Genomic DNA, 27,057 nt, shown 5'->3' with positions numbered 1-27,057 from the left:
TGGCCTATGCCTGTAATCCTAGCCACTCAGAGATCTGAGAGTCATGGTGGGAATCCAGCTTGGGCAGTAAAGTCCATGAGACTTTAATATTCAATTAATCACCAAAGGAAGCCAGAAGTGGAGCATTGGGAGACCACTAGCCTTGAGTAAAAATGCTCAGGGACAGCACCCAAGCCCTGAATTCAAACCCCAGAACACACACAGGAAGGAATTGGAAGGGAAGGAAGGAAAGAAGGAAAAAAGAAAGAAAGAAAGAAAGAGAAGGAGGAAAGAAGGAAGGAAATCAAAGAATCTTGGAGTTTCAAATTGGTTTATCTTATGAACTAACTTAGATTGACTGGTAAGGTCTGTGTGAGTGTACGTTTAGAACAGTCACAGGCTGTCTTGAATTTCAGAGGGAAGAAGTGGGATTCTCCAAGGATGTCTTCTTTGGGTAATGTTAGATTCAAAAGGCACAGAGACTAGATAATGAGATGGTTCAATACCCAGCACAAGTTTCTTCAGGAGAAGAATCTGTGGAGGGGTGTGACCAGCTGGAACTAGAGCCTCATGCCTGTGTACTGGCTATGGCATTTTGTAGTGGGATCTTGGACTACCGGAGTGCTCTGGTAGGTCTTGGTACAAAAGTAACTAATGGTGGGACAAAGAAACTTGTGAAATGGGTTACTGCTGGAGGAAGGGAGGGAACAATGGTGGGACAATGATAACATGAAAAATGAGTCACAGCTGGAGAGATGGAAGGAGGAAGGTGGAGATGTCTGTTCAAACCTTGATCTGCTGCCAGCCAAATGGGTTACAGCCAGGCATGGAGAGAGGGTAAGGCAAGAATCAGGGGAGAAAGGAGGCTGTGGTCACAGTGGGTGAAGACAGTCTAATTGTGTTCATCTTGTGAGCCCAGTCTGTGCTGTGGCTAATCACTCCAACACCCCACTGCTGTGTGCTTTAATGGGGAAGGTGTGGTTAACGTTCATGTCTGCTCCTTCCTCGCAGCTGGCAGTGTTTATTTACTATGCAGTGTGGAAGCCTCAGAAACAGTGGATCACCTTGGACACTGGCATCCTGGAAAGTCCCTTTACCTACCGGCCTGAGAAGAGGGAGGAAGCCTGGAGGTTTATCTCCTACATGTTGGTACATGCTGGGTAAGGAGGGGCAGTTAAGTTACTGATGTCACAGGTTGTCGGGATTAATTTCCACGTCTCCCCTGGGGAGACGCCAAGCCTCTAATTGCGGGGGACACTCGGCTCTGTGCACTGCTCCCGCCAGCGGGAGGGCAGAGCATGAGCCGGTTGGGCTAAGCTGAGCTGGGATAGGGCTGCCGAGACCCCCTGCGTCCCCAGCCCCTCTTATGTTTAAGAGCAGACACTGGACACGGAGAATTCGGGGGAGCCATCCGATGGTCTACCGGCTTCCAAAGGGTTTTATTCAAGGGAGGGGTTTATATAACAGTAATGGCGGCAAGAAGAGGAGGGACTAACTGGGTATTAACGATTGGCTAATGAACAGTCCATCACGGTGATGTCACGGAACTTCCCACAGAGGCCCGGCCTTTTGGCTCAGCCTCCTGGCTCGGCCTCCTGGCTCAGCCAGCGCCATGGTAGCACATGTGCTCATAGACGAGAGGCGGGACTGGTTTGGCATCTCTTCTGGTAGAACCCGAAAGGAGGTGGGACTACTGGCTAGCAGCCAGCTGTCTCCTACAACAGGTGATTCTAAATCATTGTCACCCTAGCATGTTCTAGCACTTTCATTTATTTAGTGGCAGTGCTGGGGCCCATGCTGGCCTGGAGCCAGAGTCTTCAAGATTGTATCTCCTGAGTAGCTAGGGTTATAGGCTTGACATTTGTGCTATACTAGGAGATCTTTCTTTTTCTTTTTTTAAATTTTTATTTTTTTGCCAGTCCTGGGCCTTGGACTCTGCCTGAGCACTGTTCCTGGCTTATTTTTGCTCAAGGCTAGGACTCTACCACTTGAGCCACAGCGCCCCTTCTGGCCGTTTTCTGTATATGTGGCACTGGGGAATCAAACCCAGGGCTTCATGTATATGAGGCAAGCACTCTTACCACTAGGCTATATCCCCAGCCCCTAGGAGATTTTTCTAATCTTTATGTTTTAGGCCTCCAACAAACTAGTATATCTTTCCATGATAGACTGAATTGCATAATTATGTGTTATTTCTGGGATGTCTTTTTTTGTGTGTGGTATTGGGATTTGAACTCAAGGCCTTCTACTTGCTAGGCAGTTGTTCTACTGCTGAGTCATGCTTCTAGCCCTTTTTGTGTTTGGCATTATGATTTATTGACTTATTGATTTGTTTATTTGTTCTTGCCAGTCTTGGTGCTTGAACTCAGGGCCTGGGCACTGTCCCTGGCTTCTTTTGCTCAAGGCTAGCACTCTACCACTTGAGCCATAGTGCCACTTCCGGCCTTTTCTGTTTATGTGGTACTGAGGAATTGAACCCAGGGCTTCATGCATTCAAGGCAAGCACTCTACTGCTAAGCCACATTCCCAGCCTATGATTTATTTTTTGTTTTTCCTTTTTTTTTGTACTGTGGATTGAACTCAGGAACTCATGCTTTCTAGGCCAGTATGTGGGTCATTTTTGAGATAGGACCTTCTGCTGGGCTTGCACCTACACCTCAATTCATCTGTTTTAGACTTCCCATCATAGTAACAAGAGGTACATGCAACTTCACCCAGCATCTTTTTTGTTGAGAAGAGTCTGTTAGACTCTTCTACCTAGACTGTCCAGGTGTCAATATCCTCCTAATCTCAGCCTCCCATATAACTTAGTATGATAGGTACAGACCATGCTGCCCAACTATTAGTTGAAATAGTCATAAGAACTTCTCTGGGGCTGGGAATATGGCCTAGTGGTAGAGTACTTGCCTCACATACATGAAGCCCTGGGTTCTATTCCTCAGCACCACGTCTATAGAAAAAACCAGAAGTGGCACTGTGGCTCAAGTGGTAGAGTGCTAGCCTTGAGAAAAACAAAAGTCAGGGACAGTGCTCAGGCCCTGAGTTCAAGGCCCAGGACTGGAAAAAAAATTTTTTCTGTCATGCCTGGCCTCAAATAATGATCCTACCATTCTCAGCCTCCCAAGTTGCTAGGATTACAGTTGTGAGTTCTACTCTGCCTTGTCTTAGGTGTCTTGGACGCTGATATCATGATAAGGGCACAGGGGGTGAGTGACCCACCCCGCAGGATGTGCCTTGAGAACTCTGCAGTCACCTGCTCGATACTTATTAAGTAAATGGAGGTGCAAAATCAAACTCTAAAGCTGAGGTGAAAGCTGCTGTGGAAGAACCTCTGACACCTATTTTGACTTTGAGCTATTTATTCTTTAAACACCACCGCTGCCGCCGCCATCATGCTACATAGCAAGGAGATTAAGAAATATTCTATAATGTGGAAAAATTTCAAATTATGCTGAGATTCTCCAAAGAGTCTTATGGGGTTTGATAAGCAAAATGATAAACACTTCATTTAAGGCAGGTGCTGGTAGCTTACCCCTGTAATTCTGTCTTCTCAGGAGGGTGAGATCTGAGGATTACAGGTTGAAGCCAGCCTGGGCAGGTAAATCTGTGATACTCTTGTCACCCATTAACCAGGCAAAAGCTGGCAGTGGATCTGTGGCTCAAGTGATAGAGCTCTATCCTTGAGCATAAAAGCCAGGCCCTGAGTTCAAGCCCCAGGACAGGCACCAAAAAGAAGAAATTAAAAAAAAAAAAGGAATTTTATTATATAACGTTTTTATTGGAATCTTGGTGCTGGTGGCTCATTCCTGTTATCCTAGCTATCTGGGAAGCTGATAATTATGCTTTGAAGCTATCCTGGATAAATCTAAGAGAATCTTATCTCTAATTAACCAGAAAAAAAAAGAAAAAGAACTGGAGGTGCAGCTCAAGTGCTAAAGTGCCAGCTTTGAGTACAAAAGCCAAATAGTACTATGTCAAGGCCCTGTAGCTGCAAACCATTTTATTCATTTATTTATTTATTTGTTTTTCTGGATTGGAGATGTAGCTCAGTGGTAAAACATTTGCCAAGCATGCTTATGGTCTAGGTTCCATCCCCAGCACCACAGACACACGTACACACAAACACACACACACATATATGTGCACACTCATTCATATATATTTATTTACCTACATAAAAATTGTAATTAAATATCCCCACACATTCAAATACATTATATGCTAAATTACAATATGTGAGAGGAGAAGAGATCCTAACTCCAGCTAGTGTAAAAAGTAATATTTTAGTTTTGGTTTTTGTGTTGCTGGGAATCAAATCCATGGCCTTCTGCATGATAGACAAGCATTCTACTTACATTTTTATTTTTCATTTTTATTTATTTATGTATTTTGGGCTGGTTTGGGGTTTGAACTCAGGGCCTAAGCACTGTTCCTGAGTTGTTTTGCCCAGGTTGCACTTCTGTTTTTTTTTTGTTTGTTTTTTTGCACCAGTCCTGGGGCTTGGACTCAGGGCCTGAGTACTGTCCCTGGCTTCTTTTTGCTCAAGGTTAGCACTCTACCACTTGAGCTACAGTGCTACTTCGTGCTTTTTTCTATATGTGTGGTACTGAGGAATTGAACTCAGGGCTTCATGTATACAAGGCGAGCACTCTACCACTAGGCCATATTCTCAGCTCCAGCACTTCTGGTTTTTTGCTGTTTAATTGGAGATAAGAGTCTCATGGAGAGCCTGGTGCTGGTGGCTTACGCCTGTAGTCCTAGCTACTGAGATCTGAGGATCATGGTTCAAAGTCAGCCCAGGCAGGAAAGTCCAATTAATCTCCAATTAGCCATCAGAAAACTGGAAGTGGCGCTGTGGCTCAAGTGGTAGAGGGCTAGCCTTGAGCACAAAGAGGCTCAAGGACAGTGCCCAAGCCCTGAGTTCAAGCCCCAAGACCAGCCCCCACTTTCCACCCCCAGCCAAAAAAAAAAAAGGCATTGTAGAAAGTTCTTCCATAGAAACAAACAGCAGAATTTCCCATGAAACAATTCAGAGATTTGGTAACTGTGTTTGTCTCTGCAGAGTGCAGCACATCGTGGGGAATCTTTTCATGCAGCTCGTGTTGGGGATCCCCTTGGAAATGGTCCACAAAGGTCTCCGGGTGGGGCTGGTGTACCTGGCTGGAGTGCTTGCAGGTCAGTGTTCTGGAGGTACACTTGTGGGCTCTTAGAATTAAGAGCAAAGGGAATAGGTGCTTTTTTTGTGGACTTTTTATTCAAGTCAACATTTTTTGCACTTTGGTGTGCATATGAGTATGTGTGTGTGTGTGTGTGTGTGTGTGTGTGTGTGTGTGTGTGAATATCTGTGTCTGTGTCCTGGGGCTTGAACTCAGGGGCTGAGTATTGTCCCTGAACTTTTTTTTCTTCAACTCAAGGTTATAGTGTTTTACCATGAGTCATAGCTTCACTTTCTGTTTTTTGGTGGTTAATTGGAGATAAGAGCCTGTGTTGGCTTTGAACCTCCATCCTTAGATAGCCTCCTGAGTGGCTAGGATTATAGGCATGACCCACAGTGCCCTGTCAATGACAACTCCCTTCCTTCCTTCCTTCCTTCCTTCCTTCCTTCCTTCCTCCCTCCCTCCCTTCCTCCCTCCCTCCCTTCCTCCCTCCCTCCCTTCCTTCCTTCTTTCCTTCCTGTCTTCCTCTCCTCCTCCTTCTCCTTCTTCTCCTCCCTCTTCCTTGAGCTTCTTTTGCTCAAGGCTAGCACTCTACCACTTGAGCCACAGTGCCAGTTCTGGCCTTTTCTGTTTATGTGGCACTGAGGAATTGAACCCAGGGCTTCATGCATGCTAAGCAAGCACTCTACCACTAAGCTACATTCCCAGCCCAATGACAACAATTTCTATAGACAAAAAGTAAAGTTAGGCTTATACTTCTGGCATTTCTAGATGCTGAATTTTTTTAAAGGTGGTAATGGGGTTTAAACTCAGGGCCTCATGCTTGTTAGGTTGGTATGGTACAGCTGAGTTTTGTCTCTATCCCTGTTTTTCACTGGTTATTTTTAGGATAACATCTCATTTCCTGCCCAGGCATGCACTTGAGCCATGATCCACCTACGTTAGGTTTCTATTCCTTGCTGGGATCACAGACATGGGCCCCCAAGTCCAGCTTCCCTTCCATGGAGGCAGAGTCTTATGAATTTTAGTCTGGGCTGGCCTGGAACTGTGGTCTTCCCTATTCCAGCCTTCCAAGTAGCTAGGATTATAGGTGTGAACCACCAGTGCCAGCTTCTGGGTCATGATTTTTTTTCTATTTTTACCAGTCCTGGGGCTTCAACTCAGGGCCTAGGCGTTGTCCCTGGCTTTTTTTTGCTCAAGAGTAGCACTCTACCACTTGCGCCACAGCGCCACTTCTGGCCTTTTCTGTTTATGTGGTGCTGAGGAAACAAACCTAGGGCTTCAAGCGTGCTAGGCAAGCACTCTACCACTAAGCCATATTCCCAGCCCATGAGTCATGATTTTTAACCAAGATTTTCAGAAAAAATGAAGTTTATTTTAACACTGCTCACTGAAAGATTTTGGATACCATTAATGATGTAAAAGTGTAATTACAGCCAAGTGTGTTGGTATTCTTGTAATCCAGCAGTAGGAAAGATCACAAGTTCTTGGGCAATCTATGGTATATAGTAAGATACTATTTCATATATATATATGTATATATATATATATATATATGAGTAAGTTTGATTGCTTATGGTTGGTGCTTTACCACTTGAACCATACCATACCTCCAGTTTCTTACTCCCCAGTTTTGTTTTTCTTTCTGCCAATCTTGGGGCTTGAACTCAGGGTATGAGCACTGTTCCTGAGCTTCTTCCTGCTCAAGGCTGGCTAGCAGTCTATCACTACTTGAGCCATAGCACCACTTCCGGCTTTTTCTGTTTATGGGTGCTGAGGAATCAAACCCAAGGCTTTATGCATGCTAGGCAAGCACTCTACCACTATGCCACATATGCCCAGGACTGGCAAAAATAAATAAATACATTTCTCAGCTTTTTTTTTTCAGTCATGGGGCTTGAACTCAGGGCCTGGGCACTGTCCCTGAGCTGTTTGTCTCAAGGCTATTACTCTAACACATTGAGCCATAGCTCTACTTCTGGTTCTCTGGTGACTAACAGGAGATAAGAGTTTCATGGACTTTCCTGCCTAGGCTGGCTCTGAATGCCTACCCTCAGATTTAATCATTTTTAGTAGCTGGGATTACACCTGTGAGCCACCAACACCCAGTTCTTCTCTTTTAAAATTCCATTTCTTATGTTTTACAAAACCTTAGTGTTGCATAATTTATAAATATGTAGGCCTGTACTTCATTGAGCAGTGTATTAATTTCCTACCTGTTGTAAGCACTGGGTGCTTACAACAAGAGAAATGTGAAATGCTTTATCTTACAGTTCTGGAGACTGCAAGTGTGAAATGAAGGTGTCAGAAGGGCTGTGCCCCCTCTGAAGCCTGTAGAGGAAGATCTTTCCACACCCACCCCCTTTTTTGGTAGTTATCTACCCATGGTACCCCTTGGCTGGCAGCTGCAGGGTGTGGATCTTTTCCTCCCGTGGTGTATCTTCTATTTCCCTTTGTGTGGCGAGTGCTGGGGATAGGACCCAAGGCCCTGGGCATGCTACATGTTCACCACACTCCCTTCGCCCCAGTTCCTCTTCTTTTGAGAGCACCAAACTGGTTTTGCTGGGTGTTGATGGCTCATATCTGTAATCCCAGCAATTTGGGAGATTGAGATCTGAGGATTTTGGTTCAAAGGCATCCCAGGCAGACAAATCTGGAGACTCTTATCTCCAAATTAATGAGCAAAAAGCTAGAAGTAAAGATGTGGCTCAAGTGGTAGAGTACCAGCTTTGAGCAAATAGGCTGAGTTTGAGGCCCTAAATTCAAACCCAGGTACTGGGACTAAAGAAAGAAAATAAAAAAGCAGGCTGGGAATGTGGCTTAGTGGTAGAGTGCTTGCCTAGCATGCACGAAGCCCTGGGTTTGATTCCTCAGCACCGCATACATAGAAAAAAACGGAAAATGGCACTCTGGCTCAAGTGGTAGAATGTTAGCCTTGAGCAAAATGGAGCCAGGGACAGTGCTCAGGCCCTGAGTTCAAGCCCCAGGACTGGCCAAAAAAAAAAAAAAAAAAAAAAAACAAGAAAAAAAGTATGGCAGTTATATTGGTTGAAGGATCCATCTATTTCAATGAGACCCATGTAGCCAATCACCTGTATCCAACCAAATTTTCAAGTAAGATCACCTATTTCCTAATAAAGTGGCAGAGACTGGGACTTCAACATATTTTTGGGAAATACCATTCAGCCCACGTAGGGTTCATAATGTTTTTCACTAATGCAAAGTGTGCCAGCTTCCAGAGCTGTGTTGAGCTGAGGGCCTGGGATCTTGCAGAGTTCATAGGTGGTCAGCAGGGAGCAATGGTGAGCCAGAGGACTGAAGTGGAACGGAGGCCCTCTCCAGCCTGCTTCCCTCCTCCCTTTCTGGCTCCTGTTTTTCTGCCTTCCTCTTCTGATTCTGCATGCACCTGTCTTTTTCCTTAAAAGCCCTTTGCAGTGGTCAGGCCTTGCCTGGCCCCACCATCCACAGCCCCGTTTTGCCCACAGCTTGATCTGAACCCCAGTTACAGAACAAATGGCCCAAGGAGAATGGGAATCACTTGCCACAGCCTCCATCTATTTTATTTGTGTTGGTACTGAGGCTTGTACTCAGGGCTTGGATTCTGTTTCTTAGCTTTTTTTTTCTTTTTGTTCAGGGCTGGCCCTCTACCTCTTGAGCCACAATTCCACTTCTGGCTTTTTGCTGGTTAAATAGAGATAAGACTCTCACAGACTTTTCTGCTCAGGCTGGCTTTGAACTGGGAGCCTTAGGTCTCAGACTTCTGAGTAAGCTAGGCTTATAGATGTGAGCCACCAGTGGCTGGCTCAGGTTTCCTGAAACAAAATAGGAATTATATTATATCCCAAGGAATAAAAGAGGACCTTGAAAAGAAGATACCGAAGTATCAGGACTTACAGTACAAAGAGGCTGTTTTAGCGTTGGCTAGCCCAATATAGGGGCAGGTCTCCCCTTGCTGAGGGAACCTAACAGTGGTATGTGGGAAGTGTTTGAAATCCACATCCCCAGTGTCACAAGAAAGGGGCCAAAGCATGAGTTGTCAGAGTGTCTTAGGCATTTGGATAGTTTTTCTAAATGTGCAGGATATTTTAAAATAACAGCTGGCTAGGATGTAATACACATGTCAGTGTTTTGGAATGCTGTATGTATATATGTATGACAGTTTTATTAATATCTCCCACTGTAGACAGGAAAACCAAGGCACAGATAGGTCAGTAACATCCTTAAGTCACATGCAGAGTCTATGCTTTTGTCTCTGTGGCGTTGCTTTCTTTTTTTTTATCGGTTGTGAAGCTTGAACTCTGGGCCTGGGTGCTGTCCCTGAGCTCTTCAGATCAAGGCTAGCGCTCTACCACTTTGAGCCACAGTGCCACTTCTGGAGATGAGTCTCAAGGTCTTTCCTGCCTGGGCTGGCTTTGAACCAAGAGCCTCAAATCTCAGCCTCTTGAGTAGCTAGGATTACATTTGTGAGCCACCAGTGAGCCACCGGGCTGTGGTGTTGCGTTCTTAAGGAACATCTTATGTTACAGAGAAAAAAAACAAAACATTTTTTCCCTATAGTACACAAAGAACAGAATGGATTTGTTGTCACAATGAAAGTGATCTGAACTTCCCAAATTTGTACCCTACATTGGAAATATTTCTTGCTCATGATTCATATAGTCCTGTCTGACCCTTTGTGTTTTATTTCTTTAGGTTCCCTTGCCAGCTCCATTTTTGATCCCCTTAAATCTCTTGTGGGTGCTTCAGGAGGAGTCTATGCCCTGATGGGGGGCTATTTCATGAATGTTCTAGTGGTAAGAACTTTGGGAATGGATCCTGTGAACTTCTATCAACCAGTAACTACTATTTCATTCAGTGACTCTTAACCTATCAATATTTATTGGCCATCCTTCCTTCTTTTCTTTTTTCCTCCCTTTTCCCTCCCTTCCTCCTTCCCTCTTTCCCTCTCTCTTTTGTATTGGTTCTTGAATTCTGGACTTCACATTCTTTCTTAGTTTGTTTTTTTTTTTTTTTTTCATTTTTTCCACAAGACTTGTGCTTTGCTATTTGTTCCACTTCCAGCTTTTTGGTGGTTAATTGGAGATGAGTCTTTTGAAGTTGTCTGCCGGCTGACTTCAAACCTCAGCTCTCAGCTTCCTGAGCAGCTAGGATTACAGGTGTGTGTCACCAGCACCTGGCACCATTCATCATCTTTCTGAGAAATGTATAGCCAGAGCTCACCATTCATATTTTATCTTTTTAAAAAAAAATCTCAAAAGTAATAAAGACTAGTTGGGTGCCAGTGGCTTATGTCTATATACAAGGCAAACACTCCACCACTAGGCCATATTCCTAGCCCATTATGCCTGTAATACTAGCTAGCTACTCAGGAGGGTGCCTGAGGGGAAAAGTCCCCATGAAACTCTTATCTCCAATTAACCACTCAGACGCAGAAGTAGAGGTGTGGTTCCAAGTGGTAGAGCTCAAGCCTTAAGCAAAAGAGCTCAGGGATGGTGCCCAGGCCCTGAGTTCAAGTCCTACAACTAAGTCTGGTCTAGTGGCTCATACCTGTAATCCTAGCTACTTGGGAGGGGACGATTGGGAGGATTTTGATTTAAGACCAGCCTGGAAGAGGAAAAAAAGAACTCATGGGACTTCCTCTTAGCCAGTGGGTAGAAGATGTGGAATGAGCCTGTTATCGCAACTAGGTGGGGAAGCACAAATAAGAAACTCTCAGTGCAGGCTGAGTCTGGACCATAAAGTAAGACTCTTTGTAAATTGATCCATGGAAAAAGGGCTGGCATGGTGTCTTAAGCGGTAGAATGCTTGTCTACTAGCAAGCTCAAGGCCCTGAGTTCCAAGTACTACACACACACACACACACACACACACACACACACACACACAAACACACACACAATCAATCAATAAAACTTAAAATTACAAAAGAAAAATTCAAGGTGTCCAGTACAGTATGTTAAAAGTTTGATGATATATACCCCTTTTTATATTTTTGTGTAAGTATTCAAAACTCCTAACAAATTTTGTGGGGAGGGATGTTGGGGATCAGAGCTAGAGCCTTATGCATGCTAGGCAAGCAGTCTACCATAGAATAACAACCCCAGCCTCTAAAATATTGATATTACAAAATGGGTTTCTCCCTTCTGTTGTTCTGTACATTATCGTAGAGCATCCTGGCCTTTCCCTCCTGCCGGGGCACAGAGACCCCCTCATTGTTTGCAGGTCCCTCGCAGCAACCTCTCTAGAGCTTAATCTGGATTTATTTATTTATTTTTGCTGGTCCTGGGTCTTGAACTCAGGGCCTAGGCACTGTCCCTGAGCCTCTCAGTGCTCAAGGCTAGCTCTCTATCCTTTGAGCTACACGCCACCTCCTGCTTTTTCTGTTTATGTGGTGTTGAAGAATTGAACCCAGTGCTTCATGCATGCTAGGCAAGCACTCTACCATTAAGCCACATTCCCAGACCACATCTGGATTTATTTAAGGAATCTTTCACTGAAAAAGGTTTAGAGTGATTCTAGCCTTTCATATTTATAAACAATGCTATAAGATGTTCCTACAGGTATATTTATTTATTGGTTGTTAACTTTTTGTTTATTTTTGTCAATTGTGTGGCTTAAACTCAGGGCCTAAGCAGTGTCCCTGAGCTTTTTCACTCAAGTCTGGTGCTCTCTCACTTTGAGCCACAGCGCCATTCCCAGTTTTCTGGTGGTTAATTGAAGATAAGAGTCTGCTGGCTTTGAACCTTCATTCTCGGATCTCTGCTTTCTGAGTAGCTAGGATTACAGGCACGAGTCATTGGTACCTGGCTAATTTTTAAATTAAAAATTTTTTTTTCTTTATTGTCAAAGTGAAGTATAGAGGGGTTACAGTTTCATATGTAAGGCAGTGAGTACATTTCTTACCCAACTTGTTACCTCCTCCCTCCTTTTACCCGTCTCCTACCTCCCCATTTACTTCTCCCCACAATTTTAATTTTTTTAAAATAAGATAAATTCCCAGATGAATTTACTGGGTGAAGGCCTTACATTTTACTGTGCATCTAACAAATTGTTCTCCTAAGTTTGCATTCTCCTTTTATATTCCTATGATAGTAGAAGTGCCAACCACACTTTTTAGTAGGCCACAATCCTCACTTCAGTATACTTAGGTATAGTTTAAGAATACTCAGCCTGATGAGGTGATGCATGACTGTAATCCTAATTTCTTGGGAGGAGGAGATATGGACAATTGCAGTTTGAAACTAGCTTGAGCAAAAAGTTTGTGAAGCTGGTCATGGTAGCATGTGCCTGTCCTGCCAGCTATGTAGGAAGCATAAATGGGAAGACAGCAGTCCTGGTTATCCCTGGAAAGAAAGAGCCCCTATTAAAAAAATAATGAACACATGCCTGCCAAATGGGAGGCCCTGAGTTCAACCCCCCCCTAACCAGTAACAGTAATAATCAAAGAGCTTGATAAAAACAAAATAGGGACTGGTAGAGTGCAAGGAAGCAAGCCAAATAAGAGTTTGAACTCTGCGACTGGCAAAATAAAAACATAAAACATTTGGAGGACAGATTTCAAGCAGGTATAAGGCGGTTCTAGAGATGGGCATGGTGGTGCATACTTGTACATTTTTTTTTTGTCTTTTCTTTTTTGGTACTGGGGATTGAACCTAGGACATTACACTTGCTAGGCAAGTGCTTTGCCACTGAGCTACATCCCAGCCCCATACTTGTAATCTTAACACTAGGGAGGCTAAGAGAGGAGGATTATAAATTTAAGGCTAGCTTGGATTATAGAATGAGTTGAGGCCAGCCTGGACTACATAGTGAGACCTTGCTTAAAACAAACAAACAAAAGTTAACTAACTAAATATGTGTTTCTAAATATAGAAGTTGGTTAGAAAAATGACTCTTGAATTTTGGATTAAAACCCACTAGTGGTTGTAGATTTAGTTTAAGATCTTATGACCAATTTTTTATTTTTTGCCAGTCCTGGGGCTTGAACTCAAGGCCTGGGCACTGTCCCTGAGCTCTTTTTGCTCAAGGCTAGCACGCTGTCACTTGGGCCAGAGTGCCATTTTCTGGCTTTTCTGTATATGTGGTATGGAGGAATTGAACTCAGGGCTTCGTGCATACTAGGCAAGCACTCTACCACTAGGCCAAACTCCTGGCCCCATTATGACCAAAAATTAAAAAAGAAGGGGCTGGGGATATGGCCTAGTGGCAAGAGTGCTCAACTCATACACATGAAGCCCTTGGTTCAATTCCCAAGCACTACATATACAGAAAATGGCCAGAAGTGGCGCTGTGGCTCAGTGGTAGAGTGCTAGTCTTGAGCAAAAAGAAGCCAGGGACAGTGCTCAGGCCCTGAGTCCAAGACCCAGGACTGGCCAAAAAAAAAAAAAAAAAAGAAAAAGAAAAAGAAAATATTACTTTAATAATATAAGCAATTAGCAATTATAGTTTAAAAATGTTTAACAGATTGAATGATTCATTTTGTAATGTCAGTTATGGGTGTGTGTTTTACAATGTGCATAATATTTTATAACTGGTTTATATGCATGTGCTATAAATAAAAGCAAATGAAAAAAGAAAAAATATCAATTGATCACAAGCAATAAAGGCAAGTGCTGTTTGATTTGTACATGTACTGTGTTGTTAAGTAAAATTATCTACTTATTTATTTGACAGTACCAGAGTTTGAACTCAGGGTCTAGCAGGTGTTCCACTCCTTAAGTCATGACTGTAATTCTTTTTTGCTTTAGTTATTTTTCAGACAGGATCTTGGGCTTTTTGCCTGTGGTTGGCCTAAAACTTTGATGTTCCTACCTTATCTTCCTAGGTAGCTGGGATTACAGGTGTGCTACCAGGGCCTGTAAATTATTTCTTACTGTAAATTATATTGGCAACAGCTTTAAAATAATTGATGTTCGCTGGGTAACAATGTCTCATGCTTGTAATCATAGCTACTCAGGAGACTAAGATCTGAGGATTAAGGTTCAAAGCCAGCCTGGGCAATAAAGTCTATTAGACGTTTATCTCCAACTCACCAACAAAAAGGTATGGGTGGAGCTGTGGCTCAACTGGTAGAATACTAGCTTTGAACAACAACAACAACAACAAAAGAAGCATCCAGATCAAATCCTGAGTTCAAGCCCTAGGATTGGTGTGTGTTATGTGCGCACACATACACACATATACATGATAAAATAATTGATTCAGAGTAAATCAATTCAGCATTTTTAGTCTCTGGGAAGAAGGTTAATAACTTTACAGGGGAGGGAGAGGTAAATCAATAAATGAAAGTGGAGATTTCTGACTCAGCCTTTTCCTGATGATAAGTAGGCTAGTTTGGATCGAGAGTTTTCAAAGCTAAAACCAAACTTTTTTTTTTGTTTTGTTTCTTTGTTTGCTTTTGTTGTATTGGGACTTAAATCCAGGAGCCCCAAATGATGTGTTTTTTTTGTTGTTGTTGTTGTTCTTTTGTCTGTTGGTTGTGGGGCATGAACTCAGGACCTGGGCACTGTCCCTGAGATTTTTTGCTCAAGACAAGCACTGTATCACTTTGAGTCACAGCTCCACAAGTTTTGGAAGTTAATTGGAGATAGGAGTCTCAGGAACTTTCCTGCCTGTGCTGGTTTTGAACTGTGATTCTCAGGCCTCTGTTTTCTGAGTAGCTAGGATTATAGGTGTGAGTCAGTGTGCTCGGCAGTGGGTCATTCCTATTATAGACCTAAACATCAGGTTTTACTTTGTTGTCCAAATGCAGTTCACAGTACTTCCCACCTACCTTTGAAGCTGTTTAAACCCAACTGTTTTGCAAACAGTCGACATTGCAAACATTGTGCTAAATTAAAAAAAAAAACAAAACAGATGAGGAAGAAGTAGAGGTCTCATTTGCTAACTAATAGTTTATATTCTCATTTATCTCTTTGCAAGAATTTTCGAGAAATGATTCCTGCCTTTGGGATTGTCAGACTTATCATCATCATCCTTATAAGTAAGTGAGTTTTGTGAATCCTTTACATCTTCAATTTTATCCATTCAACCAAAACATTACCACGGCAGCTTCTCTTAGGCAGAAACCACTGGGTGGAAGGGTTTCATGGACCCTCAGGTGTGGTTCTTGCATTTTTAATTTTTTTTTAAAATGTTTTGTTTTTGTTGCCAGTCCTGGGGCTTTGGGGCGTGGACTCAGGGCCTGAGCACCATCCCTGGCTTCTTTTTGCTCAAGGCTAGTACTCGACCTCTTGAGCCACAGCGCCGCTTCAGGCTTTTTTCCATATATGCGTTGCTGAGGAATCCAACCCAGGGCTTCTTGTATACAAGGTGAGCACTTTACCACTAGGCCATATTCCCAGCCCCATGATTCTTGCATTTCTATGGTTTCTTGTCCCTTTTGTTTCTAGAATGGAGAAGGCCAGGACAGCAGAGCTCTCCACTTGAACCTTAGCTTCACTTACGTTTTATGTACTAGACTTGCTCTTTCAGATTTTAGAAACTGTATATGATTTTACCTGCAAAGGGAAAGCTTAGGAACTGCTGAGATAATCTCTCCATTTCTGAATTTTTAAATGAAAAAGAATTTTAAATGAAAAGAATTGAGTGGTAGCTGCAGATTGAAGGGGAGAAGTCAAAGAACACAAAGGCCCCCCCAAAAGAGGGTGGCTAATGTGATGTGTGTATGCACGCGCGTGTGCATGGGGGGGAGGGAGGGAGGGAGAGGGAGAGATTGCCAGTGCTGTGCTTGAACTCAAATATCTTATGCTCTTGCTTAGCTTTTTGGTCAACACTGGCATTCCACCACATGAGCTACACCTCTACTTCTGGCTTTTTGCTGGTTAGTTGGAGACAAAGAGTCTTATGGTAGGTTGGAGGTATGGCTCAGGTGGTAGAGCACCAGCCAATAGTTGAAAGCATCAGATACTGAATTCAAGTCCCAGTCTCAGACCACACACACCAAAAAAGAGTCTCATGGGCTTTTTTGACTGGGCTGGCTTTGAGCCATTATTCTTAGATCTCATGCTCCCGAGTAGCCAAAATTCCAGTTATGAGCCACCAGTACCTGGTCTTAACATGGCTTTTAAGATCTCTAAGAATTCAAGAATTATCTGCTTGGGGTGTTCAGTAAGAATGTTCTATCTGGAGAGGAGCTAGAATTGTTGCCAGGTCTGAAAGGAGACAGAGCAATAGCAGGCCATACAATGTGGAAGAAAACAAGGGCAGAGACTTGGGTGGTAACTTGGGGCTAGGGGCCAGCTTCATGTGGAGCTGTACCTGTTCCTGGGGTTCCAGATGTTCTTTGGTTCCTGGACACCAAATTTGGATAAGATGGTCAGCTACATGACTGCGTGGAAGCTGCCAGGGTTGGGAATTTTATTCAGTAGGGTGAGGTTACTAGATGGTGCCAAGCTGAGGTCTCCCTAAATGGTTTGATGTCTCCGCTGTGGCTGGCCCTTCCTGGTTTAACCTTGATTTTGGGAGTATGCTTCATAGGATCTAAGGCCACAGGTCAATGGTTGGTCCTGGGTGTGCGCAATCTGGGGTTTTAGAATGTAACTATGTTGCCTGGGAAGTTGGGAGAGGAAGACAGACCCTGGGGTCAGACTTGAGAGCCAAGGCAGCCATCACATGTGGTAAAGCCTAAGATCCTTGGTATTAGAGTTTAATGATCCAACATTACTGAAACAGAACCAAGTGGGAAGAGCCAATTAACAGTAAAGGCACTAAGTTTAATCTGAGAGAAAACAACTCACTCATTTATAGTTTGTGCCATACTGTGGATCATTCACATCCCTTCCCCCAAAGAAATCAAGATGGCAAGGGAAAATTGTCAGCAGAGAAGGGAAAGCATGAGTTCATGAGAGTCACAAAGGGCTGGGGATGTGGTCAGTCATTGCTCAGGCCCGGGTGAAGATCCTCAGCACTGCGACCCCCAAAACCAAAGTAGGAACCACAACCAGACCACAAAAAAATATGGTCTTATAAGTTACCTGAGTAGGCCATGGGTCTTGAACTCAGGGCCTGGGCACTGTCCCTGAGCTTTTGTGCTCCAGGTTAGTGTTCTACCACTTGAGTCATAGCCCCATTTCTGGTTTTCTGGTAGTTAATTGTAGATAACAGTCTCATGGACTTTCCTCCCCAGGCTGGTATCTAACCCTGATCCTCAGATCTCAGCCTCCTGAGTGAAAGGAAATTATCCCAGAAGACCATGCAGACAAAGTCAGTAGAGGAAAAGAGTTTATTGAAGGCAGAGCTGACAAGACCAAGTTCCCATAAAGGAGTAAGGAAAATGGAGCTGGACTGTCTCCCAGGGGGACCTTTATACCCTCACGGGGCTAGAGGGGGAGGTGCCCCACCTGTCCCTCAGGTACCATCATCAAGGGTGGAGTCACATTGCCAAAGGCAGATCTTATGTCTGAGCTGGAGGACATTCTACAAACTTACACTGAGTAGCCAGGATTGGGTGTGAGCCACTAGCACCCAGCAAGCATTGCATCTTTAGTGGGAATATGATTGGAGTAAAAATCCTTGCCTCATGCACAAAGTATTGGCAAAAACAGTTTGTATATTATGATGTCATTGAGACAAGTACTAAAATCACTGAATGATGCTTTTTTTTTTATTATGCCCTACAGAAACCTCAGGGAATTCATAGCATATGCTAATGCTAACCTTTTTCAATTCCTGGCAATGTCATTTCCAAATATTCCTTGACCTGAGAAGAACAGTTAAAACACACACCAGGGGTGGGGGAATGGCCCAAGTGGCCGAATCCCTTCCTGCCAAACAATCATGAAACCCTGAGTTCAAACTCTAGTGTCCCCCAGGTCCCCCAACTCCCTCACAGCAAATTAATAAAATACTAATTAATATAAATACATTTCCATATGTATGCACTACTTACCTTACATATTCATTTAGACAGGGCCCTGCTATGTAACCTAGGCTAGAACCTTACCCTCTAGATTTTTTTTTTTTGCTCAGATTTTTAAAGTGCTACACATTATTCTTAATTGTGAAGGATAATTGGGTCTTAAGGACCTTTCTTCATCCAACATTATTTGTGGGATGTGTTTTCTAACTAAGCAACTGAGCTTCCTTTTGGGAAAACTTGGGAAAATCTCACTTGTACATCCTTTTAGATAATCCACATAAATGCAACTCTCTTCAACTGCAGGTACAGATTTTCATGAGTACAAGGATTTCGTTTATTGATATAAGGGACTGTCTTTCAGGCGGGAAGATATGTCTTAAAGGCTACAGCAACTCAGAAGAAAACTCCTCTGGGAAGCAGAAAGGACAGACAGATGTGGGGAGGGGGTAAGAAAAATGGTAAATGGGATGGAGAAGTCAAATGCTATTGATTACAAGACTTTCTGAAAGAAGGCCTCCTACATGAAGACTGGCCTACTTAAATCTTCTAGCTGCTGCCTTGCTCTCTGACCCCTGTTTCTGTAATTCTTTCACACTCCTATCTGTGTTGTTTACACAGGATCAGGAAATGCAATGATGAATGAAAGTCTGAAGCTGTCCTATTTAATAGCACTTTGTGGAACAGTCATTGGCATTTAAATTCCCATTGGCTACTACTTCAAGCTCAATTTTCTGTCTGGTGACTTCAGCATCAATACAGTATTGAATGGGAAACTAGCCAGAATACACGGTCCTGATGCTATTTTCCCAAAGGCAAGGACTATGTCTTCTCATCTTCTAGGACACAGTGGCTCACTAAACAGAATGCAGGGAATTGGGGGATAGGTAGGGAGCCTGACTGTTGGGAGATGTGTTTCCAAGTTTCCCAGCCACTGGAAAATGAACCTAAAATCTGGAATGTCCCAGCCCAATGGACAGAGTTCTTTTAAAGAAGTTGAGAAGCTATTGTAATAGGTTTCCTTATTTTTAAAATTTTGTATTTTTAAACTTGCACATAGGGGTTTCAAGTCAATATGTCAAGTTTATGAGTACAGTGCATCTTGATCAATGTCACTCCTTTTGATCATTCCTCCTCATCTCTCCCAACCCCTCAATTTACCTACTTTCATTTTCACAGATGTATAATGAATACTGAATCCTGGGAAGGGTTTCCTTGAGGCCAACTAGCCTGAAGTTCCTTTGGCAGCACACATCTGGAACAAGCCTAACTTCCCTAAATTCTGGCTCACATTGTATTGCAGAATGTGGATTTGTTTCATTTCATGGCCTGTTTCCAGTGTGCCTGATGGTAGACAGAGGCAATTAGTGAGGTGGATGAGAGCAAGCCTTGATGTCTTGGCTTCCTAATGTATATAATGCCACCAGCATCCCTCACTTCAGTTGCTCCAAGCCAGACATGAGTTGGCTTCCCTGCTTTTATTCTTGTTACCTGATAGTCTATTTCCTATAGAGTTGACAGAATGACTTTTTTTTTTTTTTTGTCGTGGGGCTTGAACTCAAGGCTTCGGCACTGTCCCTGAGCTCTTTTGCTCCATGCTAGTGCTATACTATGTTGAACCAAAGCATTAATTCTGGTTTTCTAGTGATTAATTGGAAATAAAAGTCTTAAGGACTTTCCTGCCCAAGTTGACTTTGAACTGTGATCCTCAGATCTCAGCCTCCTGAGTTGCTAGGGTTACAGGTGTGAACCACCAGCACCTGGCTGCCAGAATGACCTTTTAAAAATGTATATCACCCCCAGCCACACAGAAACCAGCCAAGCAAGCAAGCACAAACCAGATGAGGTCAGTTTTGTGCTCTAAGGTTTCCAAAGGCTTTCTGTAACATTGAATTATTATTATTCCTTATGGTGGCTCAGAAGCCCATCATGTAATCCATCCCCTGCTACCTGTCTGATCTTATTGCCTACAACTTTATTGTTAATTCTAGTCTAGAACCACCTGGAGATCTTGTTAAACTACAGAATGTTGAGCCTCATCTCTAGCTTCTGGTTCCTAGTTCTGGGTCGTGAGAAGTACCCGGTGATGTTGCTGTTTCTTTTCTTTTCTTTTTTTTTTTTTGCCAGTCCGGGAGTTTGAACTCAAGGCCTGAGCACTGTCCCTGGCTTCTTTTTGCTCAAGGCTAGCACTCTGCCACTTGAGCCACAGTGCCACCTCTGGCCTTTTCTATATATGTGGTGCTGAGGGATCGAACCCAGGCCTTTATGTATATGAGGCAAGCACTCTTGCCACTGGGCCATATTCCCAGCCCGATGTTGCTGTTTCTGGTGTTGGGGAGAACCACACTTGGAAAATCACTGAGCCAGCCACATCAACTGATGGGTACTTTTCAAACACTCCAGCCCTACTCCTGCCTAAGGGGCTTTGCTTGATTCTCCATCTGTCTGGAAGACACAAAATCACATTATCATCATACCTTGTTCTTCATTTCCATCTACCGTCAAATTCTCAAAGACAGATCTTCCCTGAGCCTCCTATTAAAAACACACACTACTTTCAGCATTTCTCTGCACTTCCTCCATAGTACTTAGCACTATTTGACATACTGGGTTTTACTTGTTTGCTCCTTGCTAACCACTACATCATCAGCACAGGAGGTGGGGATGATGTGGTCTGCTGATAGGTGTATATCAACTATTCTAATAGTGTCTGCCCATCAATAAGCAACTGTTGGATAAATCATAAAATGGGATGCTGATACTATCTACCTCATACAGTTGGATCACACGTTAATGTATGAAGAGCTCTAAGAATAGCACCAGGTACCCAGTAAGACTTGATATGATTCTTCCTAGAGGGGACTCAAAAGCATTTGGTATACTAGTGTAGACATTCTGGGGCCTCATCAAGGTGTTTTCCCTTCTAGTTGTGTCGGATGTGGGATTTGCTCTCTACAGAAGATTCTTTGTCCCTGCAAATGGGTCTCCGGTGAGTTGACTTTCTGTGTGTGCGTGCGTGTGTGTGTGTGTGTGTGTGTGTGTGTGTGTGTGTGTGTGAGTGCGCACGCGCGCATATGCACTGTGGCTTGAACTCGGGCCTGGGTGCTGGTCTCTTAGCTTTTTTGCTCAAGGCTGGTGCTCTACCATTTGAGCCAAAGCTCCACTTCCAGCTTTTTTTCTGGTTAATTGGAGATAAGAGTCTCCCCTTGACTAGCTAAGATTACAGGTGCAAGCCACCTGTGCTCAGCCTTTTTTGTTGTTGGTTGTGGAGCTTGAACTCTGTGCCTGGCACTGTCAAGGCTGGCATTCTACCACTTCAGCCACAGTGCCACTTCTGGTTTTCTGGTGGTTTATTGGAGATAAGAGTCTCACAGACTTTTCTTCCTGGGCTGGCTTTGAACTGCAGTCCTCAGATCTCAGCCTCCTGAGTAGCTAGGATTACAGGTGTGAGCCACTGGTGCCCAGCTGAGTGTTATGATTTGTGTCTTAATTCTCAGTCCTTTTCTATCAGGTTTGCCCTAGTAGGGGTCCCCCATGATCACTGAATTCCTGTTCTCTTGGTTGACATTCATCCTCAGTTGAGATGGTTGAGATCCATTCTCATTGCAAGGGTGATGGAGGAGAATGAGAAACAATCGTTTCAGAGTATGTGTAAATGGCATTTTTAGCTTTGCATGTTTTTGGAACCTCTCTGCAGATGGAGTTTGTGTCTCATTTTAGCCTCTACTTCTTCAGACTTTAGGGACTCTTGAGTGTGATGGTTATTTGTGTTTGTGTATGAGGGATGCAAATGGAATATGAAATTAGTGCTTGGTTGACCTATTTCTATCTTCCTCCCTTTTCTGCACAGGTGTCCTTTGCAGCTCACTTTGCAGGAGGATTGGCTGGAATGTCCATAGGTTATACTGTGTTTAGTTGCTTTGATCAGGCACTGCTGAAAGATCCCAGATTTTGGATAGCAATTGCTGCTTATTTAGTTTGTGTCTTATTTGCTGTGCTTTTCAATATTTTCCTATCTCCAGCAAATTGATCTGACTCTAGTATGAATCAGATGGGGGGATTTGGGGAGGAAAATGAGAAACTCTGTGATGAAACAGAGATGTCCCAGCAAACACTAAGGTTTTATAAATATAACAATACAGTACTCATCAGCCTAAGGGCTGTTTACAGAAAGACCTTGGGAATTGAGAAAGGGGCTTCTGAATGTGAGGGAAGGTCATTCCTGGCATATAGTATGTGTGCTTGTATCCTATCAAAGACTTGTTCTCCTTGGAGGGTATATATTGGAGGTTACTTGATAGAATTCCATGGATACTGTACTATGCTGATAATAAAACCCTTTTAATATCTGTGTCAGACTCTTGTTTTCTTTTGTTTGTTGGTCGTGGGGCTTGAACTCTGGGCCTGGGCACTGTCCCTGAGCTCTTCAGCTCAAGGCTAGTACTTTAGTGCTTGAGCCACAGCTCCACTTCCGGTTTTCTGGTGGCTAATTGGAGATAATAGACTCACAGACTTTCCTGCCTAGCTGGCTTTGAACCACGATCCTCAGATCTCAGCCTCCTGAGTAGCTAGGATTACAGGTGTGAGCCACCAGTGCCCAGCATATAGGTTCTTTACATATTATTTATTACAGTATACAAGATCAACTTTTCCTACTTTGCCAAAAGAAGATATTACAAATTTTGAAACTTCTGCATTTTGACAGTTGAAATATAACTTATTTAAATGTATATTTCTAACAACTAAGGGCATTTTTCAAATTTATTAGCTATTACTATATTATACACAATGTGCAATCTACATAATATATGAACATGAATATGTACACATATTTTTCTCTAGTGAGATTTTTGTGTTTAAAAGTGGCTATGAATTAGAAAAGACTCAGAAAGAAATATTTATCTGACATAGCCAGACCACCAGATCACCAGTCATGAAGAGAGTGCTAATGGCCTGAAGTACAATGTAGTTGTTAAAAATAGAAAACTCATTGAGAAAAGAGTTTAACTGTGAAATTGGGCATGACCTATTGATTTGAAAGGCTGATGAGTACAAAGTTATTTAATATAAAATATTTTAAATGGTAGTATACACCTGTAATCCTAGTGTTTAGGAATTTAAGCAAGATGATGAGATTGAAGTCTAGCCTGAGCCTCAAACCAAAATTATTTTTAAAAATGAAAAAAAGAAACATGGGCTGGTTGCTGGTGGCTCATGCCTGTAATCCTATAGCTACTCAGGAAACTGAGGTCTGAGGATCACTGTTTGAAGCCATCCTGAGCAGGAAACTCTGTGAGCTCTTATCACAAATAAACTTCTAAAAAAAGCCAGGGTGCTGTGGCTTAAATGGTAGAGGGCTTGTCTTGAGCAAAAGAAACCCAGAGGCTAGGAATATGGTCTAGTGGTAAAGTGCTAGCTTCATATAAATGAAGCCCTGTGTTCAATTCCTCAGCACCACATATATAGAAAAAAAGCCAGAAGTGGCGCTGTGGCTCAAGTGGCAGAGTGCTAGCCTGGAGCAAAAAGAAGCCAGGGACAGTGCTCAGGCCCTGAGTTTGAGCCCCAGGACTGGAAACAAAACAAAACAAAACAAAAACACAAACAACAAAAAGAAGCTCAGAGACAGTGCCCAGGCCCTGAGTTAAAGCCCCAGGACCAGAAAAAAGAAAAATAAAAAGAAACAAGAAAAAAGAAACATGGGTCCTCTAAAACTAATATATATATATCTCTCGAGTCCTTGGGCTTGAACTCAAGGCCTGAGCACTGTCCCTGGCTCCTTTTTGCTCAAGACTAGAGCTCTACCACGTGAGCCACAGTTCCACTGTCAGCTCTATTTATGTGGTACTGAGGAATCGAACCCAGTGCGTCGTCATGCATGCTAGGCAAGCACCTACCACTAAGCCACATTCCCAGCCCACACAGTAATAGTTTACTGGCAAAAATTATAATAAAAAGCACATAAATATCTTCTGTTGTCTTAAACTTGATTGACATCTCTGACTTAGAGGGGTCATTTACTAGTGTTATTTGGGGCTCATTGCTTTATTCTTCTAGAGTGAATGTGTTCTTAAGAGTACTGGAAGCATCTTTCTGTGTGCTGTCCAATAAAGTAGCCACAAGCACAAGAAGCTTTTTAGATGCCTGTTAAAATTAAATGATTCAGATGCTCTCCCACACAAGCTAGACTGCAAATGTTCAATTGCCCCATGTTGCTAGCTCACTACCTTATTGGACCAAGCAGAGACTCTTTCCGGTGCTTCAGAAGCAGTTCCATTGGACAGTGCTATAGAAGAAAATGAGCAGAAGAGACATGACATTTAGTTGATGGCTAACTGTCCATTGTGCTGAACTACACTGGACCTACTCTAGATCTCAAAGGAAGAAATCCAGAGAAGTTGAAGATGGCTTATGGTGAAATTTCTAAGCATGAATTGCCTCTCAGGTTCACCTAAATTAAACAGGTATGTAGTTAAGAAAGCATTATTTTTTAAAGAAAGCATTATTAGAAATCATTTTTATCTTTTGCTTTTGTATCCATGTATCTTTTGCTTTAAAAAAAATCTGTTTTTTTATGCCATTTGCTAGATAGGATTTAATTTGTGATGAATATATATTGCTTCTTCTTTTAGGAAATACTTTAATGTTCTTGTCTTGTAGGAGAAAATCCTTTATTTCTTTTTGTGGTTATGAGTGATGATGGAAAAATAAAACCCAGATAATTATAAAAAATTAGGTTAATTATAATGCTACCACCCAGAGGAGATTGAATTTTGATGAATATCCTTCCAGAATTTTTTGCATACATTTTACAAATAAATTTACAATGAGACTCTGCTGTTTTGCAACCTAATTGACATTGCTTGTCATTATATATTAGTATATGTTTAACATATAACTAATAGAAACCGGTGCACAGAATTGCACTGTGGAGGATATAGAATTATTTAGCCAGTCTTTTTCATGTTGCCAATTATTATGGGTGCTTTCAATTTATGACTATTATAAATCACAACATGAGTAACATCCTTGCTTACATTTTGAAGTGCCTGGTTTCTTGGGTCAAAGCCAGTAGATTTTTTTCGACTAGGAATACAACTAAATCTTAGATGAAGGATACTTTGGAAGTCTCATTAACTGTATAAAACAAAACAAAAATCCAGTAACTTAAGCACTGGCACTGGTGGCTTACCCCTGTAATCCTAGCTACTCAGAGACAGATCTGAGGATCACCTAGGAGACTGTTATTTCCAATTAACCACCTGAAAACTGGAAGTGGAACTGTGGCTCCAAGTATTAGAGCAATAGCCCTGAGTGAAAAAGTGCAGGGACAGTGCTCAGGCCCTGAGTTCAAGCCCCACAAGTGAAAAAAAAAAATCCAAGAACTTTGAACAACCAAAGACTCTAAAAGGCCAAAACCATCACTATTGGTGATTCCTACTTTTTTTTTTGCTGGTCCTGGGGCTTGAACTCTGGGCCAGGTCGCTGTCCCCAAGCTTCTTTTGCTCAACACAGTAATCTACCACTTTAGCCACAGCGCCCCTTCCAGCTTTTTTGAGTTTATTGGAGATAAAGAGCCCCACAGTTTCCTGCCTGGGCTGGGTTGGAACTGTGATCCTCAGATCTGAGCCTCCTGAGTAGTTAGGATTACAGGCATGAGCCATTGGTGTCCTGCCATTCCTAAATTTAAATAAACTTTTAAGAGAAAATAAATGACTTCTTGATATTTTTCATGAAAATTTCATTTGTTTTGAGGGGAAAAAAGGGTATAGTTAATACAGTTCAGAGCTGACTCTGGACCACAGTAGTGGGTCTGTACACCAGCTCCAACTCAAGTGTGACTGTGGGTCCATAAGTTGTGCCTCTGTTTCAGCGTCAGTGAATTGGGTGAACAACCAATGAAGATATCCTGTAATTAGTGTGCCAGCATTTCTTTCCCTTGTGTAACATTTCCTGTAAGTAAATGATAGAGGATATACATTTTAAATGAAAATGAATGAAAGCATTATTTAAGCCTAGGGTGTCAACTGTGTGTGTGTGTGTGGTGGTGCTGGTACAGGGCTTGAACTCTGGGCAACTCCCTCTTTCTAGTGCTCTACCACTTGAGCCATACCTCTAGTCCAGTTTTTTTTTTTTTTTGTTAATTGGAGTCTTCTGGGGCTTTCTGTCTGGTCTGGCTTTAAACCTCAGATCTGATTCCTGAGTAGATAGGATTGTAGGCACGAGACACTGTCAATGGAATTACTAAACTTTTTTTTTTTTTTTTTTTTTTTTTTTTGCCAGTCCTGGGGTTGGAGTCAGGGCCTGAGCATTGTCCCTGTCTTCTTTTTGCTTAAGGCTAGCACTCTACCTCCTGAGCCATAGTGCCCCTTTTGGCTTTTTCTGTATACGTGGTGCTGAGGAATTGAACCCAGGGCTTCATGTATACGAGGCAAGCGCTCTACCACAAGGCCACATTCCCAGCCCCACTTACTAAACTTAATATGAAATTTCCTCGGTCATGACCTAAGCAGAGAAATTATAATTTGCCCAGTGTCCCATGTTACAAAGCAGACTGAGTATCTTAAATAGGTCAAACATTGCTATAAGGAAAATTTCTGAAATCCTACTACCACATCAATGAACCCATTTGTTTCAAATTGTATCAATTGACATTCTAGTCCCATAAAATTAAGAATTTCTGGAAGTTTTGTTCATGGGGCTTGAACTCAGGGCCTGGGAGCTGAAGGCTTAATATCAATCTCTACCATTTTGATCCACAGTACCACTTTCAGTTTCCTAGTGGCTAATTGGAGATAAGAGTCTCATATATTTTCCTGGCTGATATCTAGAAATCAACCTTCTGAGTAGCTAGGATTACAGGTGTAAGCCACTGGCATCCAGCTGGAGTTCCTTTTTTTTGGGGGTGGGGGTGGGGGGCCAGTCCTGGGGCTTGGACTCAGGGCCTGAGCACTGTCCCTGGCTTCTTTTTGCTCAAGGCTAGCACTCTGCCACTTGAGTCACAGCGCCACTTCTGGCCATTTTCTGTATATGTGGTGCTGGGGAATTGAACCCAGGGCCTCATGTATA

General features: G+C 42.8%; 1 protein-coding gene across 1 annotated transcript in view; it reads left to right on the top strand.

Moving 5' to 3' along the window:
- Rhbdl2 (rhomboid like 2) overlaps positions 1-22,342 on the top strand; it is a 45,125-nt gene extending 22,783 nt beyond the window's left edge. Inside the window, exons 3-8 of the mRNA XM_048350948.1 lie at positions 991-1,139; positions 5,042-5,154; positions 9,828-9,928; positions 15,057-15,117; positions 20,919-20,980; positions 21,842-22,342. Coding sequence (XP_048206905.1) covers positions 991-1,139; positions 5,042-5,154; positions 9,828-9,928; positions 15,057-15,117; positions 20,919-20,980; positions 21,842-22,021 — 666 coding nt within the window. The 3' untranslated portion in view covers positions 22,022-22,342. The remainder of the gene's footprint in view (positions 1-990; positions 1,140-5,041; positions 5,155-9,827; positions 9,929-15,056; positions 15,118-20,918; positions 20,981-21,841) is intronic.
- The last annotated feature ends 4,715 nt before the right edge of the window (positions 22,343-27,057 follow it).

Source organism: Perognathus longimembris, chromosome 7 (genome assembly GCF_023159225.1).
Source record: "Perognathus longimembris pacificus isolate PPM17 chromosome 7, ASM2315922v1, whole genome shotgun sequence".
NCBI lineage: Eukaryota > Metazoa > Chordata > Mammalia > Rodentia > Heteromyidae > Perognathus > Perognathus longimembris.
The sequence above is the reverse complement of the archived record's forward strand: the minus strand, read 5'-3'. Positions and strand labels throughout refer to the sequence as shown.